The following is a 19,382-nucleotide window of genomic DNA, read 5'->3' as shown; positions in this document are numbered from 1 at the left end:
AATCCGGATCTACAGGGTATATATAGATGACAGGGATCTTCTTGACAGGTATTGAGAGAGCCTGCTCACCTTGACAGTGCCTTCCCAGTGTCAAGTGTTGCACCTGGAACAGTTTGCCTCCAAGGATATCAGCAATCTGTCTCTCCACTTAATGGATCGGTGCTTCCTTTATAAACTTTGCTAATGGTTTGTGGTAAACACTGGAGTTTTTCTCGTACATTTCTCCCTCTACATTGAAACTAAACACACAACCTCAGAGAGGAAAATGGAATTTTCCTACCCTTGAACTCAAACTCTTCGTCTCTTCCGTTGTATACTGAACGGTGGAAGCACACAACTTTGTCGTCTTGGTGTGCTCATTTTTGTTAAAACGTTTAAAATCCGAAAGGAAAAAAAAAACATAGATTGTCGTTGGAAATTAATACAACATACAATTACAGACTAAGACTTATACAACTATACAACATTTATTCGCGCCACACATGATTTTTTAAATAATTAATTAGGGTCTAACATACAAAGCGCGTACAGGCCATCAAGTAAATGCGACCTCGACAGATCTCAACAAAGGTCAAAGCAAGCTGAAGCAGCCACCGGAATAAAACATGTGGGTTTTATGGCAGGTCACTTCTGTTTGTTGCCGGCAAACACCAGTCAAACGGCGAATAAATAGTGAGGTGAGAGGGTATAAAACAATAAAATATGCACATAGGGCAATACCAATAGTTCTCTAACCCCCTGACACCGAGCAAACATTTTATGACACCTTAAACAAGCGTTTCTCTCACCACACACTCGGTCACTCATTTCATGAAACACGTTCGGAAATAAAGAACTTCTAATTCATTCTAAGGAGTTTCTTTTTCTTTTAGGGATGCACCGATATTTCAAGGCTGTTTTTTAGATGTACAGAAAAGGTAAGATTTACTTATTTAATTCTACAGTAGAAGTAAGGAAAATGGGGAAATTGGAAGAATTTTTTTTCCTTTCATTTTTCGATACTGCAGTTTACTTGCTATTCAAAATCATCGACCTTATACGAATACAGCAGCAAGCAGTATGTTACGTCAGTAAATCTACACAAAAATTAGGGATAAACATGCAATAGGTACATAATGCTCCGTCTCCCACATTTCATACCTTATCGAAAAGAAAGCTGTACTACAAGCAATTTACTAGAGTTACTAATCTAATAAAAAAGTTCACTAGATCAACATCGTAAAATTAATATTGTGTCCAACGAAATTGTCGTTGCGTACCTAAATATTTCAAATAAACAAGCACCATTTCACAATTACTCGTAATATTCGCTATAATTTTCCATCAAACACTAAAACAATGTCAAACAGCTAACAGTTTAAATGAATATTTTCGATTTGTACATGATATGTACATTTTAAATAATGATTCAGTAAATTAAAAAAATGGAATTATTTTTGGATTGTGTGTATATATATATATATATATATATATATATATATATATATATATATATATATATATATATATATATATATATATTGTTTGCAAATTTAAATCTGGAGGGTTTCTGGAGAGCCTTTGTTCTTCTGCGGCACAGGCAAAAAATGTAGGCTACTGAAGACTATAAAGTGACTCCAGAGTATAAACGAATGAAATGTATCAATACTTGTATCAATATAATATCGAATAGTATCGAAATATTCTCAAACGACTGAAAATCTTTTTCATTCACTGAGCAGTTTGAATCTGTATTAAAATAATAAATAATTGTATCATATCAAAGAAATCTGTAGCACCCCTAGCGTTTGGCAGTCAAAGCTCTGGCAATTTTTCAAATGGGCCTCTGCCATTTTCAGTCCTTTTTTTAATTTGCCTGACTCTTTTCTTCTCTCTCAATTCATTTTGATTTCTGCTTGGTAATAATCGTGCCGACCTCCTCGCAATGAAGCACGTTAGTAGCCTATCCATGTCCGAGTGGAAAACATGAAACCGGCTAATAATTTAATGATTAGACGGCTCAGCTTTTACTTCGCATGTAACATATATACCTTATTTCACATTTTATCGATGCAAATTTAACAGCAAAGGAGAAAGTTCAGCCTTGGTGTCCACTCTAACCCTTTCACCCCCTGAAGTCCCCGACCTCGCCTTCACCCCCATGAGCCATCTCCTTCTAAAAGCCATGGGGACCTCGAGCCATCTGCCTCATTATGGGGTTAATGTGTACACCGACAGGCATTCAAAGCCGCGGCTCAGAGACTATAGCCAAGGTAAATATTCACCATATAAAACCCACACACGCAACAGTGCAACTCCGTGGGGCTTGAATTCAAAGTCATAACTCCGTTATGATAGGAGGGGGGACCCGTACTCTCGCCACAGTGTGCGCGAGCACGTGGTCCACCCAAGCAAACACCTGCAGAAGAGAACGCGGCAATATGCAAATCAAGCGCCTTTTTTCTTTACTTACTTTTTCGACTCAGAGCGTTGCACCTCTCATTTCGGTAGTCTCTCGCCCATATCTTCACTCCTTTGCCGTGCGCAGTCTTTGCAAGAGATTGTCGCCGCTCCAAAGCCCTTCTTTTCGTTTCAACCGTTCCTGCGAGTCCCTCCATCTGAACCCCCCACCCTCACTCCTTTCTCCAAAGCCACAGGTTTAGCCCGTGACCTCGCCGTGATACCTTTGTGTGCTCCGCTCCCTCTCATTTCCGTGGGTCCCCCAACTCCTCTTTAACATCAAGCGACATCAAGAGGTGGACATTAAAACATCCACGAAAACCGACTCAAGAGCTCAGAAAAAGCAGCAATAAGAAAAAAAAGGACCGAGCCACCAACTTCGACAGCAGGAGTCATCGCGCCTTATTTTTTCGTTTTGACGCTTTATGTTGCTGGCAACAACAAGGGGCTTTCCCCACACAACGCAGCCTTCTCTGTCCTAAAACCACTAAAAATAAAATGCAAGTAAGCCTCGAGCCGCTGTGAGCTCTACAATACCACTGGGCGATATAAGGCATTTTGTTGTGGACTCTCAAGTTTTCATATTAATCTCGCACTTTGGCAGTCTTTGTTAAACAGCGAGGCGTGTCACGAGTCCCAGTACATTTTAATATTTGTTAGACGCGCTGACCTCCGGTTCACCCCTTCTCTGGGTCTCTCCCACTCTTAAGTTCTATAGTAATGCATGCATAGTTTGCTCGCACATATTGAATTGTGCCTAGGTCATTACTTTGAAGAAAAATGGTTCGAGAAAGGGGGTCATTCAAAAAGTCTTTATAACCCACAAATCAGTTCAACCGTAGAGCAATTCTTTATTTCCCTTGTTGTATTCAGAACCCTAAAGGAGATGTTCAGCGTGTATCTAAAAGTCCAGATGATAAAAACGACTGTTTACTATACACACAGCTAAATATTCGTTTAGAAACGAGAACTACATCTATGCAATTTACAACATGTTAAAAGTACTTTAATTCGTTAACTAAAAATATCCTAATAAAAAAAATTTAAAAAAAATTGTGCGAAAAGTTAAAACACGTTGTGTTGATCTGCTTCAAAGGGTAACGACAAGTGCATCCTCGACAAAACGAGCCACATTTTAAAAAATCAATTATGTAGGATAAATCATTTATGTATATATTTGTTTAGAATTATATTTATATATAAATATATTTATAAAGCGCTAGATTTTGAAACACGAAAACTGTTAAGGGGCGATAACAACAATTAATATATATATATATATAGAGAGAGAGAGAGAGAGAGAGGGTAAAACACTGCCCAGCAACGGCACATGCTAGGATGGAATGGAAATTAATTCAGTGAACTCTTGCTGAACTCCAAATGGGACGAGTTTTCTAATATAATTATTCACCACTTACGTACGTTGTTTCTGAGAAAACCAAGTCGTTCAGCCTCACATCATCCTGACGCACCACCATTAGACCAAATGTTCGTGGCTAAAAATTAATATTCATGGACAAATTATCAATTGCCCAGTTTCTCGGCGCTTTTTCAACATATTCCGAACACGCCTTTAAAATCAGTATTCAGTTTCTGCAATAAAAAATAAAACTAGACCTTATCCCAACGTCACAATCTTTTCGCCTTGTAAAATGTAAGGATTTAAATATTGAAAAACTATATATATATATATATATATATATATATATATATATATATATATATATATATATATATATATATATATATATACGATTTATTTAGTTTTTCTTACTTTTAGTTTTTGTTGCTAAATTATTCCTGACGATCGGTGGATTATGAAAGCCTATGATTTGAGTTACTACATTTGAGTTTCCTAAGAAAGGGAAATGTGCTTAAGCAAATTTCCTTTGTTTATTCACAACTTGTCTACATTTTAAACATGTAAACAAAATACCGCAGGTGGTCTTCCGTTTCGAACAAGGAGAATGTGATAAACAAACAAAAAACGGGGAATACAATTGGCCTTGTATCAAAATAAAAGTTATGGCGTCGCTGAACTAATTGTATTCTTTTCGATATCGGAAAAAGAGAATATTTGATTTGCATGGCGATGAGCACGCATTCAACGCAATCAAAATCACAAGCTCACTCACGAACAGTAGGCTAAGCTTGTTATTTTTATTACAAAATGCATAAATATAAGTTTCTTATTTCTCAAATTATTACATAAAAAAGTAAATGCTCGTCAGAAACCCTATGCAAGCTTTATGTGTAGAGTTAAAATAATTATTGTAGACAAGGAAATTTACATGATTCACATTTGGACTTAAAATATTATAAAAGTGATAAAGTATAGAGTAAAGAATTAAATAATATGTTTTTAATAATGTATTTTAAACAAAACGTCAAAAATAGCAACATTATTGTATTTTTGACAGGTAGGCTAACGATTAAAGATTTTTTTTTTCGAGTCACGTTTCTAACGTAGGCTACACGAATAAATCAATCTGTTATATTTGCCTTTGACTGGCCTTATTTGTCTAATAAACAAGCTGCCTTCTTACAAAATACATGAACGCAATATAATAAAATTAATCTATGAATAAGCTACATTTTATAAAAGGTTCGCAGTGCAACATCAGACCTTTTAGTTGATGCCCTAACCTCAGAAATCGATTGTCTTTTTTTTCTCCCCAGCACACCCTTTCGCGGGAACGTGCTTTGTTACAAAGCCGGTCTTCTCAGCTCTGCTCTTTCTGTCATTTTTCTAATCTTTTCAAAAGAAACAGTCTGAAACCCCTCACTCCCTCTCTTTCTCCTTCTCCCACTTTGCCATTGACATCCAGCGATTGGTCAAGCGCAGTGAGTCGGCAGTCAACGACCGAGTCACGCACTACGTAAACTTTTGACCCCTGAACTTTTTGACCCCGCCAAATCTCGCGCCACTTCTAACGAGACTACGTTCACCTTCTCTCGCTCCTTTTGGATTAAATGTAGTCAGAGAGAGAAGGGAGAACGAGACAATCTAGTGCCTGAGCAATAGCTTTATGCTTCCTGATTTACGACAAAAGCATTGAACTAGCCTGCCTCACGGTGTAAGTTTCTATTGGCAAAATGCTTAAAAGTGTTAGTTAGCACATTTCAGATCACGCAAAAACTCTAAATCTGTCGGATGGAATTTAGGAACGTATTCAGTGTTGATAATTAAAACCGCGTATTTCTAAATGTTACAAAAGCTTTAGAACAGGGCGACAAGAAGCACCCCAAAGCCCCAGACATCGTGATCTTGGTCTAAAGCGGGCTCTGCTGGCGACGGAGGAGAGTTACAGCTGAGAAAAAACGAACTCGTGCATAACATCAAGAGGAGAAAGTATATCATATGCATTTTTATTTATATAAAACAAACGGTTTATATGCTAACTTTCAAATAAGGCACGTAAATATATATTTGCTCTAGCTGATCATTTAAATAAAATGCGTGAAAGTAAAATCTATTATTTGATTTATTTGCCATTAATATTTCTTTACATTTAATTTAAATATTTTAAATATAATTTAAAAATGATAAAATTATCATAATCACTTTAGGTATGTTTTAAAGTTTAATTCGAACTATTCCCCAATTAAATGTTCTTTCTAGGCTAATACAATTACCAAATATTGAGATTATTATTACAAATAGCTATATTAACAATAATACATTTGTTGCTCGTTATGTAATTTTATGTTTAAATTATCATATTCTAATTTAGCCTATGATTTATGCATATGTAAAACATTTGAACAAAATAAACAGGGTCCTTTTTTAACCTTATAACGAGACGGTTTAACTGTTCGTGTAAATTAATGCTTTTTTATTATATATAGTTAATTCATAATTAAACAGCCTAAATATTTGCAGTATTTGTAGTATCTAATCAGGTATTTTGTATTATCGAATTCGGTCTTAAACGGGTTATATGAATAATCAAGTGGTTGCCCGGATATGGCGAGCGGGCGACGCAAGTTCAAATTTTGCTTGTATCATCTGCCAGTCCTGTTCACCCTTGCTTTTCCTCTTCTCTGAATTTCATCAAGGGTCAAGAAGGCCAGCAGAACATGCAGAAAACACCACACTAAATTGTAGGAATTTAAAAATTTTTTGGTCTAGGCTTTAATTTGAAAGCTTTAAACATATGTTAAAAAATGAAACAATTATATAAAACTGTATTTAAAAAATGTTTGGGCAAACATCACTTAATTTAGCTTTATGGACTAGTTGTATTGTTTTGCGCTTGAGCCTTCGCAGCAGTGCCCGTCTGCTGACCCCTGGATGATCCCGTCCCTATGCATTATGGATGAGATATGCTCGTAGATTGCCCCTTATCAATATGCAAAACGCATTAGTCTAAAAATGGCTATTTAAACGTTCGAAATTGCTGCGTCTACATGGTAAAGGCGTCATGGAAATCAATGTAGAAATTAATCTTTGGTAGCTACCAGAAGCTCAATGGACAGAGAATGCTGGATACTTTGTATTGAAAAGTTCTGTTAAATAATTTCTGTAAACCTCGTTACATCAATAAAAAGTACAGTTATACCAAAATAGTCGCACGTCTATATGGGCTAACTTTCACAGACCACATTCAGAGACTCTAGTCTTTGATCCCCTGAGTTTGTGTCAAAACGTATCACACACACCCTGCAAATATTTCTCTGACGCACAAACACACCTAGAATTAACGCCCAGTCGCCTTAGCGACTCACAGCACATATAAACACTAAAAGGAAATTGCTATTCCTCATTTTGCATTGTTTTGTATTTGCATTGTATGCTATAAGTATGGACCTCGATTGTGGTTGTATGGACGCCTGTCTTTTTAAGTGGTTTTCTAGAGGAATGCGCACTTTTTTTTTTTTACGGAGGCCCGAGCCCTCCCCACTCATTTCATTAAAAAGGAAGCTGGTGAAAAATGAAACGGTAGCCCTCGACTCATGCTCGCGACCACAATTTCGCCTTCCTGTTTACGGCCTGAAACTTCCTAATTCTGTTGTTCGGACATACCCACACACGCATACACACACAAACTCTCCTTTACTCTCTCTTGTGTGCGCGCTCTCTCTCTCCCTCCTGCTCCTTCTTTCTCACACGCAGAAATGCCAAACGGAGGGCTATAAAATCTGTAACACTCATTGAAAGTAGGCTGTAAAACACCCTGAAAGCTTAACATTTATTATGTTGGAGGGAATGTTTATGTTAAATGCAGAGGAGCAGCAAAGAACCAAACAAGTATTTGATAAAGAAAATAAGCATAAGGTATTTAATTTTCGATTAATTTACAAAGTGTTTTTTAATGAAGTTAAAGGTCCCTCAAGCCGGTCCCAAAAATCAATGTCCAACATATTGTGTTACTTATATATAGGCTACATGCTTTTTTTTTTTTTTTTTTTATTATACGCAATTTAAATATGCAATTTAGGTGGTAGCTTTAATAGCTTAAGAATCACTTGTGTTAATTTCCATAGAATTATTAGATTATTAAAGATTCTTAAATAATATTAGGAAACTGTTCAACCGTTTTAAAATGAGTATTAACTGCAGCGTTTTGCATTATTATGCTTTGAGCCTAGTCAAGTTACACGCTCTAACTGTAGTGACGGCAAAATTTGGTAGGATTTACTGGACATAACAATTAATAACAGAAAAAAAACTCTTAGTTTTTCTTTTGCTACAGATAAGAAAATAAAATAAAATAAATTAAAAATATATCAAGAGGACTTTCGCGCTGCCTTGAGTGTAATATAAGCCAATGATATGCTCAAACTGTATACTTGAGTTGAACTCGAACTGACCTCCGGCGATAAAAGTTCTCTGACAGAACAATGAAAAATATTTATTCAGAAAGTATAATTGTACCATAGGAGTTTCTATAACATCATAGCTATTTGTCTATGATACACTAAGTTATATTATAGTCTAACCAAATACTTTGCTGCAGTTGCCCATTTAAAAAAGTATAACAACTATGTTCCTTGCGCGCTTCCTCCCTTGAAAATACAGGGGCGGGGAAGGAACAAAGCTTTTCTTGTAGAACCTTAGGGAGGCATATTGTCACATTGTTGTCTGTGTGTGTGTGTGTGTGTGTGTGTGTGTGTGTGTGTGTGTGTGTGTGTGTGTGTGTGTGTGTGTGTGTGTGAAAAAGAGAGAGTTCCAGGGAGATGGTTTTCTTCTCTTTTTTTCAATATTATTCGCCATATAATGTAAAACCAACAACTATAAAAATATATAAATAAAACGTAAATATATTATTTTCTCTCTCTCTCTCTCTCTCTCTCTCTCTCTCTCACACACACACACACACACACACACACACACACACACACACACACACACATATATATATATGTATATACATACATACAGGCACACATAGGCTACACACACTTTTAATATACACGGTTAAATTTTTTTTTAAGTTTTTAAAAAAAAATTGGATAACCAAAGTTCATATGCTAAATCCCTTGTGAAAACGCGTTAGCATATGACACAACTGATATCTAAGGACATCTTCTTGCACTCACAGAAACAAAATGATTGACACGTCTACTTGAGACATACCCCTCCTTTCCTTCCCACTTCTTCCTAGATCAAATCACCGGCCAATGCAGCCTTAAATTGAACTTACTTTGACTCTGCACGGTCCACTATCCATATTTCCGCCTCCAAGTGAGTAGAACGGGAGAGACATTGCACCGACTGACACTGGCACTGTAGTGGCCTACTGGTACGCTCTTCCTCTCACAACTGACCCTTTAGAATCCCCTCGAAGCAGTTAAACCGTCACTTGCATTCTAGAATGTGAAATATATAGTACATTGTCAACTCCCCAAAACCATAAAACTAAGTTTATGGACCCCACGTGACTTTTGAGAGCCAGTAAGGGGTATCTATCTGTGGCCTGGGCGATTTTTACGATCTAACTTCAAGATAAAACGCTCATCCGTTTGACATGTAAATGTCATAGCTACTTTTTGTATAGTTTGGGCAAAGGGAAAAGCAAAATTACAAAAGGCAAGTGGCCGTTGGTACACTACGGGGACCTCCACTCGGCTCTCAAAACTTAAAAGGTAGAGGGGAGTTTGGCACGCATGGTAAGTTTAAAGTTACAGTGCTTGTTTACTAGGACTCGGAAATACACGGGGTATACATAGTAGAGCGTTTGTAAATTATATATACATTCTGGAAAGTGTGAGTTGTTTAGAATTAGCGGGACTAGGCAATAGAAAGGTCCTAATTTGTGTACGCGCCAGGTTTAGGTAAATATTTCTCCTTATGTCTGTTTTCGCTTAGCATTTCAGCTTTTTGCTATTAGTGTCCAATTTGAGTGTGAACTGTCAGTATACAGTTCAAGGATCTGCACTGTGGCGTAGCAAAACGTTTCTCGGTAATTTAAAGGACCTTGCAGTATTTTGATTTTGAGAGAATATTATGAGTGTGTAATCGATAACTCCTTGACAATAATTGGTGGTCTCGATTGTGTGTAAATTGAAGAACTGTCAAGAAAAGTATTAGATTTGAATATGAGGAACTTTATTTATTTATTTTTTTACTCCAAGTTAAACTACAAACAAATACAAAAAGCTTCTTGGCAAAATGCTAACAGGCAGTTCGACATGACAATGCTTTTTTATTTTACATTTTTTATTTTATTTCTTTCGTTTTCCACATGTTTGCCGTTCATTCTGCCTTCTACAAATAGCCAACTGATCACAATAAAAATGTTCAATATGTACATCCTTTTTGGAACATAAACATGATCCAGTAATATACAATTACATATTTGGAATACAACTATACACACGTATGAACGGGTACAAGAATCTAGTGAGGACTATTTACACATTTCCTTTTTTTCTCTCAAAAATAATAGAAGAGTTTGAACACATGACAAATTGAATGTGATTTTTTTAGACAATGATTAAACAGAGGACCATGAAATATACAGAGGCTTCTGCTAAATTTACTGCAGTCACCACTAAACTAGAGCTTCACTTCATACAAGGGCAGATGCGTTTCTGAGCTGTAAACTCAAAAAGGTATACACGTGTATAGGTAAATAAGTTATAACATTTAAGAGCTCACATGCTAACTCTCAAGAAAGCATTAATATAGCACTTGACACATAAACAATATTCATAACAAGAACATCAGGCGGTATATTGATAGCTTCTTTCCCCTTCAGTTTTATTTACTTGCCAAAATGATAGTCACCATAGTATTAAAGGAACAACATGTGAACACTAATTTTCGTTTCATTATAGCAGTACCACAGTAGAATTTTAAAATGCCTAAAACATCCATAACATGCCGAAAAGTGCCGCGATGTACAGAACTCTGTAAGTAATGTTTTGAGACCTATTTTTCATCTCGTTTTCCTCGTGATTTTCTTTTGCACACCACGTAGTAGGACTTGGGGTACAACTATGGCTGGAAAGCGCTACCTCCGGTAGCCAGACTCATGCTCTTCAGTTTATTGTCCTTTTTCCATTTCATCCGCCGGTTTTGGAACCATATCTTAATTTGACGCTCTGAGAGGCATAGAGCGTGGGCTATCTCTATCCTCCTCCTCCGGGTGAGGTATCTATTGAAATGGAACTCTTTTTCCAGCTCTAGCGTCTGATAGCGGGTATATGCAGTTCGGGCCCTTTTGCCGTCTGGTCCAGTCATATCTGAATAATGTGGACAAAACGCAAAGGGGGATAAAGATTAGCGAGCATTGATTGACCTGCACATCATTTCAACAACAGTTTCCAACAACTTTTTTTGCTATAGGTACACATGAGTGACACGATTTACAACTGAATGCGTACAGGAAAATCACCAAATGGAACATTGCGTCTCACTGTAGGCTCATGACGTTTGTTTTTGTTTCGTTTTACTTCTTAAAACCTCAGTATTTTTTAGATGTGATACACAGCACCAAACTTTCGAATTTATTATTATATGCATTCAGTTTTTTTTTTTTCTTCGCCGCTTGTTTATCCATCCAACCCACTATTCTCGCCTTTTATCCCGTGTTCTTTTCTCTCCGTTTTATTGCCGGTTCTCCAGCACTGAACTAATCACATTCCCACACACCATAAAGCTGAACTTTTCACAGAAACAACAACTTGTAAACCTTCTTGCCCTCTCTTCCACCCCGCTCCCATTCTCTCTTCTACAGTTTGCGAGGCTCCACACTTGATAGATTTATGGCACTTTCACAGAAATCTCAAATAAAGGCTGTTACTGGCGCCGCACTTGATTTAAAATCAGCGCTGAACACAATACGCGTTCGCTAGCGAACAAAGAGACATAAACATAATACTTGTGTACCATGGCTAATATGTAGTTTCCTCATCCAGGGGAATATCTGAGGAGCTTGGCCATCGGACGTCGCCGAGGTAGTGGAGGTTGCCGTGCTCTCTTGCTTCTGTTGTGTCCGGGGTGCAGAGCTGTTCGCTCTGTGCGACGCCTCCTCGGTCTCAGAAGAAGCGCTGGCCTCGTCGATTTCTGTGAAATGTGTATTGTTGGTTAGATTATTACCCGCGGTGGTGGTGTTTTGGTCTGAAGGGGGCGAAGAGCCTTTGGGTCCGAGGCTTTCGTTGTTGGAACAAGCCAGCGGTTCCGGAGACGCGAGCGAGCAGCTTGACGGCTGCCGGAATCGCGTCTCCGGGGCTTGAGACTGGAAGACCCGGGAGTTGTCCCCAACCGCCCCAAAGTGGCCAGTGCTGGTTGAACGATTGACGCTTAGGTCCATTCCATTGTAGTTGTAGCCGTAAGAGCCTGAATGCATGGTGCCGGAGTCCCTGTACGAGGCGTTCATAGCGCTGCTGCTAGTTCCATAATTTAGTAACTGATAGTCAGGGCCATTTGGGTAGCGCCCTGAGAACGAGTTTACAAAGTAAGAGCTCATTTAGGTTGTTTTAGAGGGCTTGATTTGTAGATCTTGGTCGTTATAACGCTGTGCTTCACGATTTATGATGTATTAATGAATTATAGCAATGCACTGTACTTCGTTTTTGCTATGTATGCGGCCAAATATGGGGGTGGGGGTGCGTTTGAGAATCACGTGCTTTTGTTGACCAGTCGTAAATTCTCACTGATGACTTCAAGAGGTAATTCATGCTCTATGGTTACAAATGATGACGAGACGGGGAGTCGTTAGACTCGAGTCAACGTGTTCCTCCCATTGCAGGGATTTGCTGCATGTAAGCGGACAGCGTCACCTACTGGGAATAACATTTATTGCACGCTGGAAATATATTTTCAGAGCCTAACGCTAGTTATATCTCTTTTAAATGGGAATAAAACTGATCTTCTTTGTAGTTTGTTTGTGACATTAATAACGTTTAGTGTATTTATCGACTCTTAACGCATACAGACATTGCCCAGAAACTATAGGCTACTGCGTACGCTACTTGATATGCAGATATCAATATACAGTTAACTGCCACATCATTCCGGATAAAACAAAAAATAAATAAAACAATTACATCTTAACATGTAAAACATATATTATGATACAGTTCTTCAAAGTATAATGGTTGTGATATTGCAAAACCATAGGCTACTTTAGTAGCCTATTAATTTCAAACTGTACATTAAGTCAAGTTAGATAATGATAATAAAAAATTAAGCACTAATGATAACACTGACTGCATTAAATATATATACTATATTAATTTCAGTTTAAAGAGGTGAAATTCGTATTCAAATAAATTATGTTTCGCTGTTTTCTTCATATATGCCTTCGTTAGTCTTGCCGCAGATGTATTTTTTCAAACTCAAGAAGCGATGTGACTTTTTACTAGACGCGTTCCAAAGATGAGCTCCTCCGCTCCTCACACAGCAAATTCTATGGAATGATGAATATAAGGAATGCGAGATCGTGATTTATGTTCTAAGATGATATATGGTTTGTTGACAAAACGCAAATTGCTGGTTCATGTAGCCTATGTGCATGATGTAAATCTGTACTATACTTCCATTCACTTTTGATTACGTTAAAGACGGAAACCACCGTTGAAATTCCTCAGGTCAACATTTACACTGACATTTTTTATATTTTTGATGCTCGGAAAAGTGCAGAATTTAACAAGTAACATAATATTCTAGGCTGCGTATAAGCATGAAGTCCATCCACTGTGCTTTGTGAACACACGCTCATGCACAGATGCATGCATACTCTGCTTTTCAAATATAAATATAATTAATGTGACGTTGCGTGTAGAAATGTATGCATTATTACTTTTTTTCTATAATGTAAATTATGTGTGATATTGGGGTTAATTTGTTAAGAGGGATTTAGGAACCTCCACCTGAAAAATGTGGTTTATTGTCGCTTAGCCCTCCAGGCTGTATAGTCTCTCAGGGTGAGTGACCAGCCACGACAGGTCAGCTTTCTCTTTTGGTTATCTATTAAAACCTGCTGAACCTTCTCACCTCTCACTTTGTAGGAAGTATTTTGAAACCAAGTGGGCAACGTTCGGCCTCTTAGTAGTACAAAAAGCGTAACCAAATCCCTAACGCAAACTTTTTTGGTCTTTGTACCTGTCAAATGAAATCAGGAAAACACGTGACCAGTATTTGTACTAAAATATCATATGCACACTAATAAATGTATCATATATTTACATATTATCCCGCAGGTACTGAAATTTCACACTAGTTACGCAGAAGAGTGCATGGTTATCGCCTCGCCCTCATGGCTAAAGATGCGGTAAAGGCTGTATATCTCATTACATCACCTATGGGTCAACCGTGAATTTGTTTAAACAAGTTTTCTTGACAAAAATAAAAATAATACATGCAATGCATACAGGTGTTGTACCGCAAAAAAAAAGGATTCGTCATTTCACATGATCGGCCGTCATCATATAGGTAAAGCATGCATGACATGCGGAAAGATTTGCTTGTTTTATTGAAAAACAAACAAAAAGTAAAGTAGCTTACGTGCTATATATGCCTATATAGACTGATGTGAAGCTAGTATTGTTTTCCAGAATCTCTAACTGCTTTTCACCCATGCAATCTTACTAAATTAGCACATATATTGTCTAAACGTTTACCTTACAAAAAAATGAAAGATAGAAAAGCTTTTCCGTACAATGGGAATTTATTTTTTACTTTTACACAGCTTAAATATAAACACGAATATGACACACATTTCAAATAGCTTCGTTCAACATGGACTTCAATTATAAGAGCAAATCTAAATTCAGAGTAAGAGCGCACAAACCGCATGTTTTAAACATCATGTACAAAAAAGTAAAATAAAATCACAAGAGAAATTACAATTATGAGTTAACAGGAATGCTACAGTTGCTAACATGATGGAAAGTCTTCATTTGTGTTATTACAGAGTGGTGTCTGGTGCCCTCTATGCAATAGTTTTCTTTTGGGGGGGATTTTATCGTTCAAAATTTCATTCTGTCCTCTTCTCCTCCTCCTCTTCGCCACTGGTTTGTGAACAGTTGATCAATTTGTTCTCTTTTTTCCATTTCATTCGCCGGTTTTGGAACCAAATCTTTATCTGACGTTCTGTCAGGCACAGTGCGTGCGCGATCTCGATGCGGCGTCTTCGGGTCAGATACCTGTTAAAGTGGAACTCTTTCTCCAATTCTAACGTCTGGTAGCGAGTGTACGTCTGTCGACCCCTTCGGCCAGCGTTACCGAAAGTCCCTGTCCATGAGATAAAAGAGAAAAGTCAAACATTAACATCGACAGCGTGTTTGTTACAATGATAAATGCGTCCGGAGAAAACAACTCGAGGGGCGACAGAATGACAAGAAACACTCAAGGCAGTGGGAAATTTATGCACAATAGCTACAGTCCACAAAATCACACATTTATTCTATTATGTGTTTTTACCATATTTAAACATGTTCATTATGGCGATTTTTTTGTCCTCATATAAACACATGTGCAGAAATATTGGGAGGTCAAAAACAGTTGTATTGCGATGAGGGGGAAAATACAGAGGAAATGTGATTCTCCTTATTTTCGTGACAGATATAAACAAAAGATACCGGTCTATTTATATGCTTCATATCAAACGTTATATCTGAACATAGAAGCAGAGGGTCCAGTAATAGTTTGAGCACTTGTCAAACTTGTGTTTGTGACTACGTGTACAAAGATGTCCATACTGCTGATCTTTTTTGTTTGTTTGTTTGTTTTTAGCATTGATAACGAACAGTGCTAGGCAGCGACTAAAATCAAGTTATGGAAAATGCACAGAGCATTTAGCTTCTATTGAACTTTAGAGTTTCTCTCTGTTTCACGAACTATTGAATAGTCTAATCATGTGTTTCGTGCTTTTTATATTGCTATGTACTCGCTATTGTTCGTATCCTAAGAAGGAACAAGCAGTAACAGATGTGTCAAAACAACAATGGTCATTTTGTAATAGTACGGTAATCCAACATCCCTTCTGTTTAGAATTAGACAAGCTTCTCTAGTGATTTAAATGATATGAGCCTTGCGGTGAACATATTTCTTAATGTCCTCCCTCAAAAGCAAGTTCAGTACATATGGGAGATTTCCCAGAACTTTACAGGAGTGGCTTTGCTTTCAATATGACACTATGGTGGAGACGAGCGTATTTGCACTGATTGGGCTTCCGGCATTGTACAGTGAAGCTGTAAGTCCCGTATAGCACGCTCTAGCTCCGTCTTTATTAGCGATGAGAAAAAATGAAGGATGAAAAAAACAACATGAACTCACCGTTACACGAGTTCATCCGTTGCATCCAAGGATAAACCGGCGCTGACGGCTTCTGTTCGTCGGCCTCAAGGTAGATGCTTTTCCCCGTCGACCCCGTGCAGTCTTGCTTGCGATGGTCCTGACTGAGAACGAAGGAGTGTTCATCTATGCTGGCGAGGGCGCAGGCTGGGTCCTTTTCCCTGTAGAAGCTTGCTGTCGCATAATCGCAGGGACCGGCTGCGGTTGCCCTGCCGTAGGCACCGTTCGCTTGCTGGTAAAAGGAGGATGGGTACGCCTTCTCTTGGACACTGGGACCTCCATAAGCAGCACCGGGATAGTGTCGTAAAGGGTCTGTGTATCCGGAGGAATATAACGGTATCTGTCCCAAGAACGACTCCTGTCCTCCGGGCAGAGTCACTGGGAAAGTTGAGTTTACAAAATAGGAACTCATTGGGAGGGTACGGCTCTTTTGCTTGGTTTATGATTTGTTGTGTTTTATAGTCCAAGTGGTTTAGCTATTAGTAGTTTATCGGAGATTGGGTTTTAGTTGGGGGTGGGGGCGGGTGGGGGGGGGGGTGTTCTGGGTGGCTATGTGCCAGTGCGGGACAGAGGGAAACCGTACCATCTGACCAGCCACTGACCAATAGCGAGTGGACGTGCCTGCAAAATAGCACCCTCGAGGGGGGCTGTGATTGCACGCGCCGGGGGACCCCGGAGCAGAGATCTAGATTTTTTTAATCCCCTCTTCCTTTCCGTAACTTCCAATGAGATTGCACAATAGGAATCACATAGGAATTTTAAAACGCTAAATTGAATACATCGACACCTTGTGCCCCCACATACAGTCGTCTTTGGTCCTATCATACTATTGGAGAGCAGAGTGTCAACATACAAGCCCCGGAGTAGGAGATTTTCCAAACACACATTATTCCGTACAACATTTGATAATATTTCATCCTTCCTTATTTATATTTCAGAGAGGTAATTTATTAGGCCTTGTACTATCGCACAAGTAGGTCACAATAGATAAAATGACATAATGATGATCGCGGCTTCCTCGCTTTTTTCAGCACTGTAATTTCATAGTGATTTATAAATAGTAAGCGACGTGTTAAAGAAAACCATAGCCTATACAGAAACAATGCAAAGTAAATGAGCCTGAGCAAAACTATTCAACAAAATCCAATAGGTAACAGATATGTTGGTGTATATACAAAACAAATATTTAGTGATCATCTTAATTATGAAATATAAATTTTGACACATAATGACAAAAAAAAATGTAGTCTACTGTGTGTGAGTGTGTGTGTGTGTGTGTGTGTGTGTGTGTGTGTGTGTGTGTGTGTGTGTGTGTGTGTGTATATATATAGAGAGAGAGAGAGAGAGAGAGAGAGAGAGTTTTGTTCAATTTATTTTTTATGAGTATAAAACAGACTTGGACTTTTTTGACAGAATTTCGCACAAGATGTTTCGTCCTTTGGTTAAATTACTGGTTTGAGAATGCCAGCAAGTAATGCAACAGTGTTTTAGCTTCTGTGTTTGATGTTGCGCTGCACTGGTCGAGCGTGTGTGTTTTTCATTAACCAAAAGTACAGTTATGGTGGCCGGGTATCCTGTCGCTATACGACCAATAAACCATTTGCGGCACAACAAGTGGATATTTTTAAAGGTGACGCAGTGGGGGTTACATGCATTTTACTTTCATTTCGGTTTCCTTTGACTAGGATGCTGCGTTTCCTTTCGCACTGCATAGTTTTCTGCGAACGGAAAGCATCTATTGTGTTTCCATTTGTAAAAATGAGCAAGGGGGAGAAGGGCCAGGTCAGAGTTTGTTAATTATTAATGAGCAATAACTACCATTACACGTTCTATCAATTCTTAACCAAGACATCTTAGTTTGAGATAGCAAGTTTGAGAAGTCTTTCTCCAAAAAGCTCAAGTTTTATTATTAACTTCATTATTTTTTCTCTGTCTTTACAGGTATTGCCTTCTTCGTCGAAGAACCACAGAATCCAGCGAGACAACTGGATTGCAATGGATTAATAGATAGTCAACTTTTCTGAATACATCTGCGCAAGTTACTTATTTGGTGATAAGGAGTAAAAGTGAACAAATTTACACCCAGTTTGGTATTTTTACACCCATATATAGATAGCCTACGTGTTTTGATATTAATTTTTTTGTCAAGTATATTCTATAACATTTTGTAAATGTCCCCGAGTGTGAAGCATATGTATGTCAAATGTGCATTAATGAACATTATTAATAGCTACACTTTTCTATTCTGTTTATATAATGTATATGAAAAACATTTATCGAGGGTTTTTATTTTCATTGACTTTTTTATGGTGATTTAAATATATATATATATATGAATTTAAAACTGTAAAAAGCAGTTTCATATTAATAAAATATATAAAAAGCTCACTTCATTTTTTTGAATGCTGGTGTCAGACATTTGTTATAATTGTTAAATTTGTTATAATCATGCAGGCTTTACACCAAATGGCGGCTCTCCTTCGTGTACAATATATTTTAACATAAATTAAGGTTCTTTAAAGCCTCCTTTAAATTTACGGTAAGACAGTGGTTACCGCTTTTATATCATATATGCTGCCTTTATACGCTTTAATTTCATTTGAGTATACATTATTATCTCGCTTCGTATTTACGGTAGGCTACGATAATTATGCTCACGGTTTCACTGTTTATCTTCTCCCCTAAATACCGGAAGGCCAGTGAATAATATATTTTATTTATATGTGCTATTTGTATATTTTAGGATAATATTTACAGCAATCTGGGGAATCAAGTTTCATTTAAAAATGGGCATGCATTCTATTATCAAAAAGCCAGGGGAGGGAGATCGGCAGACTCTTGTCTTAAAGTGTACCCCAACATTAATTTATGAAAGCTCTTCTCCCACACGCTAAAGTCAGAGGAAAGTACAATAAGTAGCCTACATGACGTTTAGACATACAAGCGCGTCGAAATGATCAAATCCGAGAACTGCAAGTTAGACAAAATACAAAATAAATGGAGGTGTTCATTAATCATTGAAAAGACAGTTTTTAATGTATTTCTACATCCATATCAGGTTTCACTAACATCATTGACCTAATGGATAAAAGCCTTATTGATTTTCAGAAGCTCTGTCAGACACTCATAACACGGGATTTCTGAGAATGTGGATGGTCGGATAATCATAAAGACTACGGCTCTCTATTTTACAAAA

General features: G+C 37.7%; 3 protein-coding genes across 6 annotated transcripts in view; all 3 read right to left on the bottom strand.

Annotated features, from left to right (window-relative positions):
* Nucleotides 1–19,382, bottom strand: part of hoxb3a (homeobox B3a) — a 50,611-nt gene that overhangs the window by 28,302 nt on the left and 2,927 nt on the right. Inside the window, exon 1 of one of the 4 annotated variants that reach the window (XM_059551906.1) lies at nucleotides 9,087–9,222. The exons of 2 other annotated variants lie outside the window; for them this stretch is intronic. The gene's annotated coding sequence lies outside the window, so the exon portion shown is untranslated. Of the gene's footprint in view, nucleotides 1–2,452; nucleotides 2,562–9,086; nucleotides 9,223–19,382 lie in introns of those variants that run through there. One more of the 4 variants, XM_059551923.1, reaches the window with a different exon arrangement.
* Nucleotides 9,970–12,974, bottom strand: LOC132142260 (homeobox protein Hox-B5a-like). Its single transcript, XM_059552007.1, has 2 exons — nucleotides 11,777–12,974; nucleotides 9,970–11,130 (listed from the first exon to the last, which is right to left on the bottom strand). The coding sequence occupies exons 1-2, from the start codon at nucleotides 12,354–12,356 to the stop codon at nucleotides 10,883–10,885; spliced, it is 828 nt and encodes a 275-aa protein (XP_059407990.1). The 5' UTR covers nucleotides 12,357–12,974; the 3' UTR covers nucleotides 9,970–10,882.
* LOC132142269 (homeobox protein Hox-B6a-like) lies at nucleotides 13,286–17,384 on the bottom strand. Its single transcript, XM_059552020.1, has 2 exons — nucleotides 16,169–17,384; nucleotides 13,286–15,124 (listed from the first exon to the last, which is right to left on the bottom strand). Exons 1-2 carry the CDS (start codon nucleotides 16,596–16,598, stop codon nucleotides 14,868–14,870), a joined length of 687 nt encoding a protein of 228 aa, XP_059408003.1. The 5' UTR covers nucleotides 16,599–17,384; the 3' UTR covers nucleotides 13,286–14,867.

Source organism: Carassius carassius, chromosome 1, assembly GCF_963082965.1.
Source record: "Carassius carassius chromosome 1, fCarCar2.1, whole genome shotgun sequence".
In the NCBI taxonomy this organism is placed as follows: domain Eukaryota; kingdom Metazoa; phylum Chordata; class Actinopteri; order Cypriniformes; family Cyprinidae; genus Carassius; species Carassius carassius.
Note: the sequence above shows the minus strand (reverse complement) of the source record. Positions and strands in the feature narration are given on the sequence as shown.